Raw genomic sequence first — 13,164 nt, 5'->3', positions numbered from 1 at the left:
CATATCTATCTATATATCTATCTATCTATCTATCTCATATCTATTTCATATCTATCTATCTCATATCTATCTATATATCTATCTCATATCTATCTATCTATCTATCTCATATCTATATCTCATATCTATCTATCTATCTCATATCTATCTATCTATCTATCTATCTATCTCATATCCGTCTATCTATCTCATCTATCTATCTCATATCTATCTATCTATCTATCTCATATCTATTTCATATCTATCTATCTCATATCTATCTATCTCATATCTATCTATATATCTATCTATCTATCTCATATCTATTTCATATCTATCTCATATCTATCTATCTATCTATCTCATATCTATCTATCTATCTAATATCTATCTATCTCATATCTATCTATCTATCTATATCATATCTATCTCATCTATCTATTTCATATCTATCTATCTCATATCTATCTATCTATCTATCTATCTATCTCATATCTATTTCATATCTATCTATCTCATTTCTATCTATATATCTATCTCATAACTATCTATCTCATATCTATCTATCTATCTCTTATCTATATCTCATATCTATCTATCTATCTATCTCATATCTATCTATCTCATATCTATCTATCTATCTCATATCTATCTATCTATCTCATATCTATCTATCTCATCTATCTATTTCATATCTATCTATCTATCTATCTATCTATCTCATATCTATCTATCTATCTATCTCATATCTATCTATCTATCTCATATCTATCTATCTCATATCTATCTATCTCATATCTATCTATCTCATCTATCTATTTCATATCTATCTCTCATACCATGTTATATTGTATCAGATTAAACTATACAAAATGAATGTATGATTTACAATAATGTAACAAAGCTGATCTATCCGGCTGCTCCGTCTCCAGGATTCCTTCTGTCACACAAGAGATAGGAGTGGACACTTGTAATTACTAAGTCCTGATTGTAGGACAATATACTGCGCTGTCCCTTTAATTCTGACCTGGTATTCCCGGTATTTATAGTCTCGGTGACAACATTTTTCTACCCTTAGATCTCTAGGCTGTGACTGCACAAGTCTCCCTGGTAAATTACAATTCCATCTGGTAATGAAAGTTCTAGAAGTTCATTTTTTTTCCGGGGAACTTGTTTTCATTCTTGATTATAGAAGAATTGACGAAGATTTATTGTGGCTCTTTCTGAGTAATAGATCTCTAAGGTGGGAAAATGATGACTGGCAGATTAATCAATGCGGCTCCTCCGGTAATCAGCCGGGACACCCAACATTACATATAATCACCAATATTCCAATTTACTTTAGTCGGACCAATTGATTAGTAAACCTTGGCTTTTATCCAACCATCTATCAAAATATTTGGAGAGAAATGAATTAATGGTTCATTCCAAAATATACTTAGGAGCTCAAGTTATTACAAGAAAAAAACAATCATAAAATCTTTAAAAAATATGCAGATATATTTCAGCACAGTGTTTCCCAACCAGGGTGCCTCCAGCTGCTGCAAAATTACAACTCCCAGCATGTCCCGGACAGCCGTTGTCTGTACAGTGATCCCTCAACTTACAATGGCCTCAACATACAATAGTTTCAACATACAATGTTTTTTTTCTGGACCATCGTAACTTGAAACCAGACTCAACGTACAATGTTATGGACAGACCAGATCTATGAAATGTGTCACAACTGGAGGAACTGACCAATCAGAATGGGCATTTTACTGGTAAATCACCTGTATTACTGAAGTGCATGCACTGACTGGCTGTCAGGTAGCGCCCCCCTACAGTACAGGGAGGAACTACAAGTTCTGTACTACTCCTTACCTGTGCCAGGGTTAGCTGCTCTTTTGGACACCAAGTAAGGGCGGCTCCATTTGGGACACTGTGTGTACTGTATAGGACCCTGAAGAAGCTCCTGTCCTCTACATAAACCATTGTTTCCCAACCAGGGAGCCTCCAGCTGTTGCAAAACTACAACTCCCAGCATGCCCGGACAGCCGTTGGCTGTCCGGGCATGCTGGGAGTTGTAGTTTTGCAACAGCTGGAGGCACCCTGGTTGGGAAACACTGACATAGACAGTGATTACAGCTCCCAGCAGATCTTTATTACTTTTATATGTAAGGATTTGCATTATCTATATTAGTTATCTACTTATTTTTCTTTAATCCTCACTTTTTCCTATTTTTTGGATGACATTTTGGTGGCTTCAGAACCAATTACCAGGTTTCCATAGAGTTCTGGTCTCAACATACAATGGTTTCAACATACAATGGTCGTCCTGGAACCGATTAATATTGTAACTTGAGGGACCACTGTATAGACCAGTGTTATTATATTTATATAGTTATTACCACATACATCAATAATCGCCAATTATCAATTTATTGAACATGTTTTTTTTGTTCAGTTTTTTCCGCCCTGGAACTTGTACTTATTGTAAAGAAATAAAATTTTTAAAAAAGTGTGTGTCTTACGCTATTTTTAAAACTGCTGAATCTTCACCATTCCACACAAATTCCGTTCCGCAAAGGTTACTTAACAGAATTGCGGAATTCCTGCAACATTTCAGCTGAATTGCAGCGGAATTCTGTGTTCTCGGAGCACCGTGGAAATTCTGCATTCTGCAAAAAAATATAGACCTATATGTATAGCCCAGCATTTCCAACGTAGAAAAACAGAAAGTTTTTTTCAGTTTTTATTTTTAACATTTATTATTATTATTATTATTATTAATAATAATAATTATAATAATCATTTTTTTTTTATTTTAGTTTTTACTGCATACATCAATAATTGTAAATAATCAATTTATTGAACATAAAGTTGCCTATATATATATATATATATATATATATATATATATATATTTTTTTTTTTTTTTTCCCTTGGAACTTATACTTTATTGTAAAAAAAAGTGTGTGCGTTGTTTAAAAATAAATTCCAATGCAGAAAAAAAAGCAAATTTGCTAGTTTTAATTTAATTTAATTTTATAATAATAATTATTATTGTTATTGTCAGTGTTATTATCATTATTGTTGTCAGTGTTTATTATTATTATTACGGTATGTTTGCTTTTATATTTAGTTATTACTGCATATACCAATAATTGTGAATGAGCAATTTATTAAACATGGTACATACATTTAATATATATATGTGTGTGTGTGTATATATATATATGTATTTTTATTTTTTTGTGGGGAGGGGGGCGGGGTGGAAAAAGGTGTGTGTTTTGATTTTTTAACATCTCCAATGCAGAAGAAAAGCTGATTAGCTCCAATTACTATTTTTATTACTACTATATTTATTTGTATATTCATTTTTTTAATGACTATACAATTTTAAAAAATTTTTATTTTTATTTTTTTTTATATTTCCAATGCAGAAAAAATACTAATTGGCTCCAGTTTTTACTGCCTTTACCAATCATAAATCTTAATTTTTATTTTGCTTTATGTTACGCCGAGCGCTCCGGGTCCCCGCTCCTCCCCGGAGCGCTCGCTACACTTCCCTCACTGCAGCGCCCCGGTCGGTTCCACGGACCCGGGGCGCTGCGTTACCACCTCCGGCCGGGATGCGATTCGCGATGCGGGTAGCGCCCGCTCGCGATGCGCACCCCGGCTCCCGTACCTTACTCGCTCCCCGTCAGTTCTGTCCCGGCGCGCGCGGCCCCGCTCCCTAGGGCGCGCGCGCGCCGGGTCTTTGCGATTTAAAGGGCCACTGCACCGCTGATTGGTGCAGTGGTTCCAATTAGTGTTTACACCTGTGCACTTCCCTATATCACCTCACTTCCCCTTCACTCCCTCGCCGGATCTTGTTGCCCTAGTGCCAGTGAAAGCGTTCCTTGTGTGTTCCTTGCCTGTGATTCCAGACCTTCTGCCGTTGCCCCTGACTACGATCCTTGCTGCCTGCCCCGACCTTCTGCTACGTCCGACCTTGCTTCTGTCTACTCCCTTGTACCGCGCCTATCTTCAGCAGCCAGAGAGGTTGAGCCGTTGCTAGGGGATACGACCTGGTCACTACCGCCGCAGCAAGACCATCCCGCTTTGCGGCGGGCTCTGGTGAAAACCAGTAGTGACTTAGAACCGATCCTCTAGCACGGTCCACGCCAATCCCTCTCTGGCACAGAGGATCCACTACCTGCCAGCCGGCATCGTGACAGTAGATCCGGCCATGGATCCCGCTGAAGTTCCTCTGCCAGTTGTCGCTGACCTCACCACGGTGGTCGCCCAGCAGTCACAACAGATTGCGCAACAAGGCCAACAGCTGTCTCAACTGACTGTTATGCTACAACAGTTACTACCACAGCTCCAGCAATCATCTCCTCCGCCAGCTCCTGTACCTCCTCCGCAGCGAGTGGCCGCTTCTGGAATACGACTATCCTTGCCGGATAAATTTGATGGGGACTCTAAGTTTTGCCGTGGCTTTCTTTCCCAATGTTCATTACACTTGGAGATGATGTCGGACCAGTTCCCCACTGAAAGGTCTAAGGTGGCTTTCGTAGTCAGCCTGCTGTCTGGAAAAGCCCTGGCTTGGGCCACACCGCTCTGGGACCGCAATGACCCCGTCACTGCCTCTGTACACTCCTTCTTCTCGGAAATTCGAAGTGTCTTTGAGGAACCTGCCCGAGCCTCTTCTGCTGAGACTGCCCTGTTGAACCTGGTCCAGGGTAATTCTTCCGTTGGCGAGTATGCCGTACAGTTCCGTACCCTTGCTTCAGAATTATCCTGGAATAATGAGGCACTCTGCGCGACCTTTAAAAAAGGCCTATCCAGCAACATTAAAGATGTTCTGGCCGCACGAGAAATCCCTGCTAACCTACATGAACTCATCCATCTTGCCACTCGCATTGACATGCGTTTTTCCGAACGGCGTCAGGAGCTCCGCCAGGATATGGACTCTGTTCGCACGAGGCGTTTCTTCTCCCCGGCTCCTCTCTCCTCTGGTCCCCTGCAATCTGTTCCTGTGCCTCCCGCCGTGGAGGCTATGCAGGTCGACCGGTCTCGCCTGACACCCCAAGAGAGGACACGACGCCGCATGGAGAATCTCTGCCTGTACTGTGCTAGTACCGAACACTTCCTGAAGGATTGTCCTATCCGTCCTCCCCGCCTGGAAAGACGTCCGCTGACTCCGCACAAAGGTGAGACAGTCCTTGATGTCTACTCTGCTTCTCCACGTCTTACTGTGCCTGTGCGGATGTCTGCCTCTGCCTTCTCCTTCTCTGCTGTGGCCTTCTTGGACTCTGGATCTGCAGGAAATTTCATCTTAGCCTCTCTCGTCAACAGGTTCAACATCCCGGTGACCAGTCTCGCCAGACCCCTCTACATCAATTGTGTAAACAATGAAAGATTGGACTGTACTATACGTTTCCGCACGGAGCCCCTTCTAATGTGCATCGGATCTCATCACGAGAGGATTGAACTGTTGGTCCTCCCCAATTGCACTTCTGAAATCCTTCTTGGACTTCCCTGGCTTCAACTCCATTCCCCAATCCTGGATTGGTCCACTGGGGAGATCAAGAGTTGGGGGCCCTCTTGTTCCAAGGACTGCTTAAAACCGGTTCCCAGTAAACCTTGCCGTGTCCCTGTGCTTCCTCATGTAACCGGTCTCCCTAAGGCCTATATGGACTTTGCGGACGTTTTTTGCAAAAAACAAGCTGAGACTCTACCTCCTCACAGGCCTTATGATTGTCCCATTGACCTCCTCCCGGGCACTACTCCACCCCGGGGCAGAATCTATCCTCTGTCCGTCCCAGAGACTCTTGCCATGTCTGAATACGTCCAAGAAAATTTAAAAAAGGGCTTTATCCGTAAATCCTCCTCTCCTGCCGGAGCCGGATTTTTCTTTGTGTCCAAAAAAGATGGCTCTCTACGTCCTTGCATTGACTACCGCGGTCTTAATAAAATCACGGTTAAGAACCGCTACCCCCTACCCCTCATCTCTGAACTCTTTGATCGTCTCCAAGGTGCCCATATTTTTACCAAACTGGACTTAAGAGGTGCTTATAATCTCATCCGCATCAGAGAGGGGGATGAATGGAAAACGGCATTTAACACCAGAGATGGACACTTTGAGTATCTGGTCATGCCCTTTGGTCTATGCAACGCCCCTGCCGTCTTCCAAGACTTTGTTAATGAAATTTTTCGTGATCTACTATACTCCTGTGTTGTTGTATATCTGGACGATATCCTGATTTTTTCTGCCAATCTTGAAGAACACCGCCAGCATGTCCGTATGGTTCTTCAGAGACTTCGTGATAATCAACTCTATGCCAAAATAGAGAAATGTCTGTTTGAATGCCAATCTCTTCCTTTTCTAGGATACTTGGTCTCTGGCCAGGGACTACAAATGGACCCAGATAAACTCTCTGCCGTCTTAGATTGGCCACGCCCCTCCGGACTCCGTGCCATCCAACGTTTTTTGGGGTTCGCCAATTATTACAGGCAATTTATTCCACATTTTTCTACCATTGTGGCTCCTATTGTGGCTTTAACAAAAAAAAATGCCGATCCCAAGTCTTGGCCTCCTCAAGCGGAAGACGCCTTTAAACGACTCAAGTCTGCCTTTTCTTCGGCTCCCGTGCTCTCCAGACCTGACCCATCTAAACCCTTCCTATTGGAGGTTGATGCCTCCTCAGTGGGAGCTGGAGCTGTCCTTCTACAAAAAAACTCTTCCGGGCATGCTGTTACTTGTGGTTTTTTTTCCAGGACCTTCTCTCCGGCGGAGAGGAACTACTCCATCGGGGATCGAGAGCTTCTAGCCATTAAATTAGCACTTGAGGAATGGAGGCATCTGCTGGAGGGATCAAGATTTCCAGTTATTATTTACACCGATCACAAGAACCTCTCCTACCTCCAGTCTGCCCAACGGCTGAATCCTCGTCAGGCCAGGTGGTCTCTGTTCTTTGCCCGATTTAATTTTGAAATTCACTTTCGGCCTGCTGATAAAAACATTAGGGCCGATGCTCTCTCTCGTTCCTCAGATGCCTCTGAAATTGAACTCTCTCCTCAACACATCATTCCTCCTGACTGCCTGATTTCCACTTCTCCAGCCTCCATCAGGCAAACTCCTCCAGGAAAGACCTTTGTTTCTCCACGCCAACGCCTTGGGATCCTCAAATGGGGTCACTCCTCCCATCTCGCAGGTCATGCGGGCATCAAGAAATCTGTGCAACTCATCTCTCGCTTCTATTGGTGGCCGACTCTAGAGACTGATGTGGTGGACTTTGTGCGAGCCTGCACTATCTGTGCCCGGGATAAGACTCCTCGCCAGAAGCCCGCTGGTTTTCTTCATCCTCTACCTGTCCCCGAACAACCTTGGTCTCTGATTGGTATGGATTTTATTACTGACTTACCCCCATCCCATGGCAACACTGTTATTTGGGTGGTCGTTGATCGATTCTCCAAAATGGCACATTTCATCCCTCTTCCTGGTCTTCCTTCAGCGCCTCAGTTGGCTAAACAATTTTTTGTACACATTTTTCGTCTTCACGGGTTGCCTACACAGATCGTCTCGGATAGAGGCGTCCAATTTGTGTCTAAATTCTGGAGGGCTCTCTGTAAACAACTCAAGATTAAATTAAATTTTTCTTCTGCATACCATCCTCAATCCAATGGACAAGTAGAGAGAATTAACCAGATCTTGGGTGACTATTTACGACATTTTGTTTCCTCCCGCCAGGATGACTGGGCAGATCTTCTACCTTGGGCCGAATTCTCGTATAATTTCAGAATCTCTGAATCTTCCTCCAAATCTCCGTTTTTCGTGGTGTACGGCCGTCACCCTCTTCCCCCCCTCCCTACCCCCTTGCCCTCTGGTCTGCCCGCTGTGGATGAAATTTCTCGTGATCTTTCCACCATATGGAAAGAGACCCAAAATTCTCTCTTACAGGCTTCTTCTCGCATGAAGAGATTCGCAGATAAGAAAAGAAGAGCTCCTCCCATTTTTTCCCCTGGAGACAAGGTATGGCTCTCCGCTAAATATGTCCGTTTCCGTGTCCCGAGCTATAAGTTGGGACCACGCTATCTTGGTCCTTTTAAAGTTTTGTGTCAAATTAATCCTGTCTCTTACAAACTTCTTCTTCCTCCTTCTCTTCGTATCCCTAATGCCTTTCACGTCTCTCTTCTTAAACCTCTCATCCTCAACCGTTTTTCTCCTAAATCTGTTCCTCCCACTCCTGTTTCCGGCTCCTCGGACATCTTCTCTGTTAAAGAGATTTTGGCCTCTAAAAAGGTCAGGGGAAGAACTTTTTTTTTAGTGGATTGGGAGGGTTGTGGTCCAGAAGAGAGGTCCTGGGAACCTGAGGACAATATCCTGGACAAAAGTCTGATCCTCAGGTTCTCAGGCCCCAAGAAGAGGGGGAGACCCAAGGGGGGGGGTACTGTTACGCCGAGCGCTCCGGGTCCCCGCTCCTCCCCGGAGCGCTCGCTACACTTCCCTCACTGCAGCGCCCCGGTCGGTTCCACGGACCCGGGGCGCTGCGTTACCACCTCCGGCCGGGATGCGATTCGCGATGCGGGTAGCGCCCGCTCGCGATGCGCACCCCGGCTCCCGTACCTTACTCGCTCCCCGTCAGTTCTGTCCCGGCGCGCGCGGCCCCGCTCCCTAGGGCGCGCGCGCGCCGGGTCTTTGCGATTTAAAGGGCCACTGCACCGCTGATTGGTGCAGTGGTTCCAATTAGTGTTTACACCTGTGCACTTCCCTATATCACCTCACTTCCCCTTCACTCCCTCGCCGGATCTTGTTGCCCTAGTGCCAGTGAAAGCGTTCCTTGTGTGTTCCTTGCCTGTGATTCCAGACCTTCTGCCGTTGCCCCTGACTACGATCCTTGCTGCCTGCCCCGACCTTCTGCTACGTCCGACCTTGCTTCTGTCTACTCCCTTGTACCGCGCCTATCTTCAGCAGCCAGAGAGGTTGAGCCGTTGCTAGGGGATACGACCTGGTCACTACCGCCGCAGCAAGACCATCCCGCTTTGCGGCGGGCTCTGGTGAAAACCAGTAGTGACTTAGAACCGATCCTCTAGCACGGTCCACGCCAATCCCTCTCTGGCACAGAGGATCCACTACCTGCCAGCCGGCATCGTGACACTTTATACTTTTTTGAAAAAGAATAGGACTATGGGTGGGCCCTGAGACCCTTTTGCCCCCCCCTTTCCCCATGTTAAACAGAGTGAATACATCATCCCCCCCCCCCCCCAGTAATCATCCAGACCCCGTCATCACCCCCCTTCATCATCACCGCCTGTCAATCCCTTCATCAGTGGACTTCAACCTGCGGACCTCCAGATGTTGCAAAACTCCAACTCCCAGCATGCCCGGACAGCATGCTGGGAGTTGTAGTTTTGAAACCTCTGGAGATCCGCAGGTTGAAGACCACTGCGGCCTTCGTCATCATCCAGCCCTCCCCCCTTTTCTTTTGTACTCCCCTCCCCTCTGCGGGTGCGGGACGTTCGGGTGAGCTGGGACGTTGCGCATGAACTTCCCTGTGCGTCGTCGTCAAGGCAACGTCACTACTCCGGGGCCGGGGCTATAGCGCGGAGAAGGGGGTCACCCCCCCGGTGAAAATGGACAGCCCGCAACGACTAACCCTCCCCACTGGACGGTCCCTGCAGCATAGATGGCCCGGACCAGCTCACCTTAACGTCCCGCCGAGGGGAGGTGAGTACAAAACAAAAGGGGGGGGGGCTGGATGATGACGAAGGCCACAGTGGTCTTCTACCTGCGGACCTCCAGAGGTTTCAAAACTACAACACCCAGCATGCCCGGACAGCCGATGGCTGTCCGGGCTTGCTGGGAGTTGTAGTTTTGCAACACCTGGAGGTCCGCAGGTTGAAGACCACTGAGAAGGGATTGACAGGCGGAGAGTTCACTCGAGTATAAGCCGAGGGGGGCGTTTTCAGCACGAAAAATCGTGCTGAAAAACTCGGCTTATACTCGAGTATATACGGTGTGTGTGTGTGTGTGTGTGTGTGTGTGTGTGTGTGTGTATATATATATATATATATATATATATATATATATATATATATATATAAACTCAGTAGGGGGTCCGCAAGATGATATTGCGCTGTTCTGCAAAAAAAAACGTAATTGGCGATCACATTTATGAATCTCAATTTTTCTTCCAATGACAGGGGAGTAGGATGCATATTCATAGAAATGATGCAGGGAGTCGCTGCCTTTCCGGGAATGAAAGACATCCAGGACCAACTGGAACGAATATTTCTGGTGAGTTTTTTTTATTTTTTGTTATCCTGCGTTGATGTCATTTACTATTCATGAGATGCAAGATCGACATTTTCCCCCAGATGTAGATGTTTATGGTTTTCATATAGACAACACGCATGAGGCTGCTGGAAATGTATTCCTCCGGTGTTCTTGTTCCTGTCACATTAAATATGACAGACGATAAATAATAAACTTCCGGATGTGGGGATGACGGACAATGAATGGGAATTTTTATTTTGTTATTTTGTTAGACATTTTTTATTTATTTTTTTTAGCAAAAATATCACAACTACCATCGTGGTAGAGAAGTGTTTCCCAACCAGGGTGCCTCCAGCTGTTTCAAAACTACAACTCCCAGCATGCCCGGACAGCCAGCGGCTGTCCGGGCATGCTGGGAGTTGTAGTTTTGCAACAGCTAGAGGCACCCTGGTTGGGAAACACTGCTTAAGAGAATAGTCCCAGTAATTTTTTTAAATCTTTTTTATTTATTTTTTATATTCTTTGTTTCTTTTTCTGAATACTTTCTGCCTTATTTTTACCGTCCCCAATCACCCCTGAGGAAAGCAACAAAAAATGTCATATTCTCTTTACTCCTGTCACCCCCTGCTGAACTTATTCATTTTGTATGAGCTGTCAATGGTACGTTCCTTGTTGTATTTTTATATCCAAATAAACTACATAAAATATCTTAGCTGCATCACTACTATCTACTGCCTCATATAGACAGAAATACTCCTATAGGCAATGAATAATCTGATCAAGAGAACCTTCAAGGGAATGTGTCAATTATATTTCTATTGTACATTACTTATATTATATATTTTGTGTGTGTGTATAATATATATATATATGTATATATATATTTTTTTTTTTACATATATATATATATATATATATATAATGTCAATTTTATATATATATATATATATTGCCAATTATATTTATATTGTACATTATTTATATTATATATTTTGTGTGTGTGTATAATATATATATATATATAAAAATGTCAATTATATTTATATTGTACATTATTTACATTATATATTTTGTGTGTATAATATATATATATATATATATAGTCAATTATATTTATATTGTATATTATGTGTGTGTGTGTGTATATATATATATATATATATATATATATATATATATATTAGTAAATTTGAGTAGCCGTATTAGTCCAGTGATGCAGTTGCAAATCAAAAAATGTTGCGGTATCTTGTAATACCTTTTTTAATGGACTAACATTATATACAGCAATGTTTCTTTCCTCTCACAGGACCATTTTCAAGCTTGAAAACGGTCCTGTTAGAGGACAGAAACGTTGCTGTAATGTGAGCAAATACATTTTTTGACTTTTTTTCACCAATGGAGAGTGTTGCGTCATCGTGTGTATATACTGAGTGGACTTTAATCGGGTCCGGGACGCAGGCACCATACATGGATAGTGAAAAGTAGTGTTGTGAGTTTTTGTTGTGTGTGTGTGTGTATATACCGTATATATATATATATATATATATATATATATATATATACAGTGGGGATCAAAAGTTTGGGCACCCCAGGTAAAAATTTGTATTAATGTGCATAAAGAAGCCAAGGAAAGATGGAAAAATATCCAAAAGGCATCAAATTACAGATTAGACATTCTTATAATATGTCAACAAAAGTTAGATTTTATTTCCATCATTTACACTTTCAAAATAACAGAAAACAAAAAAATGGCATCTGCAAAAGTTTGGGCACCCTGCAGAGTTAATATCTTGTACTGTCCCCTTTGCAAAGCTGAGACCTGCCAGTGTCATGGATTGTTCTCAATCATCATCCGGGAAGACCAGGTGATGTCAATCTCAAAGGTTTTAAATGCCCAGACTCATCTGACCTTGCCCCAACAATCAGCACCATGGGTTCTTCTAAGCAGTTGTCTAGAAATCTGAAACTGAAAATAGTTGACGCTCACAAAGCTGGAAAAGGCTATAAGAAGATAGCAAAACGTTTTCAGATGTCAATATCCTCTGTTCGGTATGTAATTAAGAAATGGCAGTCATCAGGAACAGTGGAAGTTAAAGCAAGATCTGGAAGACCAAGAAAAATATCAGACAGAACAGCTCGCAGGATTGTGAGAAAAACAATTCAAAACCCATGTTTGACTGCACAATCCCTCCAGAAAGATCTGGCAGACGCTGGAGTTGTGGTACACTATTCCACTACAAAGAGATACTTGTACAAATATGGTCTTCATGGAAGAGTCATCAGAAGAAAACCTCTTCTACATCATCACCACAAAAATCAGCGTTTGAACTTTGCAAATGAACATATAGACAAGCCTGAAGGGGACCATAATTTAATTAAAAGAACCTCTGTCCAACTGTTAAGCATGGAGTTGAATCAATCATGCTTTGGGGTTGTATTGCAGCCAGTGGCACAGGGAACATCTCACGAGTAGAAGGAAAAATGGATTCAATAAAATTTAAGCAAATTTTGGATGCTAACTTGATGCCATCTGTGAAAAAGCTGAAGATAAAGAGAGGATGGCTTCTACAAATGGATAATGATCCTAAACACACCTCAAAATCCAAGGGGGATTACATCAAGGGGCGTAAACTGAAGGTTTTGCCATGGCCTTCACAATCTCCTGACCTCAACATAATTGAAAATCTATGGATAGACCTTAAAAGAGCAGTCCGTGACAGCCCAGAAATCTCAAAGAACTGGAAGACTTTTGTAAGGAAGAATGGGCAAAGATACCTCAAACAAGAATTGAAAGACTCTTGGCTGGCTACAAAAAGCATTTACAAGCTGTGATACTTGCCAAAGGGGACAGTACAAGATATTAACTCTGCAGGGTGCCCAAACTTTTGAAAAAACTATTTTTTTCTTTTCTGTTATTTTGAAAGTGTAAATGATGGAAA

The 13,164-nt window shown here is 43.0% G+C and overlaps 1 protein-coding gene across 5 annotated transcripts in view; it reads left to right on the top strand.

The window, feature by feature from the left end:
* CDK14 (cyclin dependent kinase 14) overlaps positions 1 to 13,164 on the top strand; it is a 551,260-nt gene that overhangs the window by 329,459 nt on the left and 208,637 nt on the right. For all 5 annotated transcript variants that reach the window (XM_056519057.1, XM_056519056.1, XM_056519058.1 and 2 more), the window contains one exon: positions 10,153 to 10,246. In XM_056519057.1, the coding sequence (XP_056375032.1) occupies positions 10,153 to 10,246 (94 nt within the window). The remainder of the gene's footprint in view (positions 1 to 10,152; positions 10,247 to 13,164) is intronic.

Source organism: Hyla sarda, chromosome 5, assembly GCF_029499605.1.
Source record: "Hyla sarda isolate aHylSar1 chromosome 5, aHylSar1.hap1, whole genome shotgun sequence".
Classification (NCBI taxonomy): Eukaryota; Metazoa; Chordata; class Amphibia; order Anura; family Hylidae; genus Hyla; species Hyla sarda.
The sequence above is the reverse complement of the archived record's forward strand: the minus strand, read 5'-3'. Positions and strand labels throughout refer to the sequence as shown.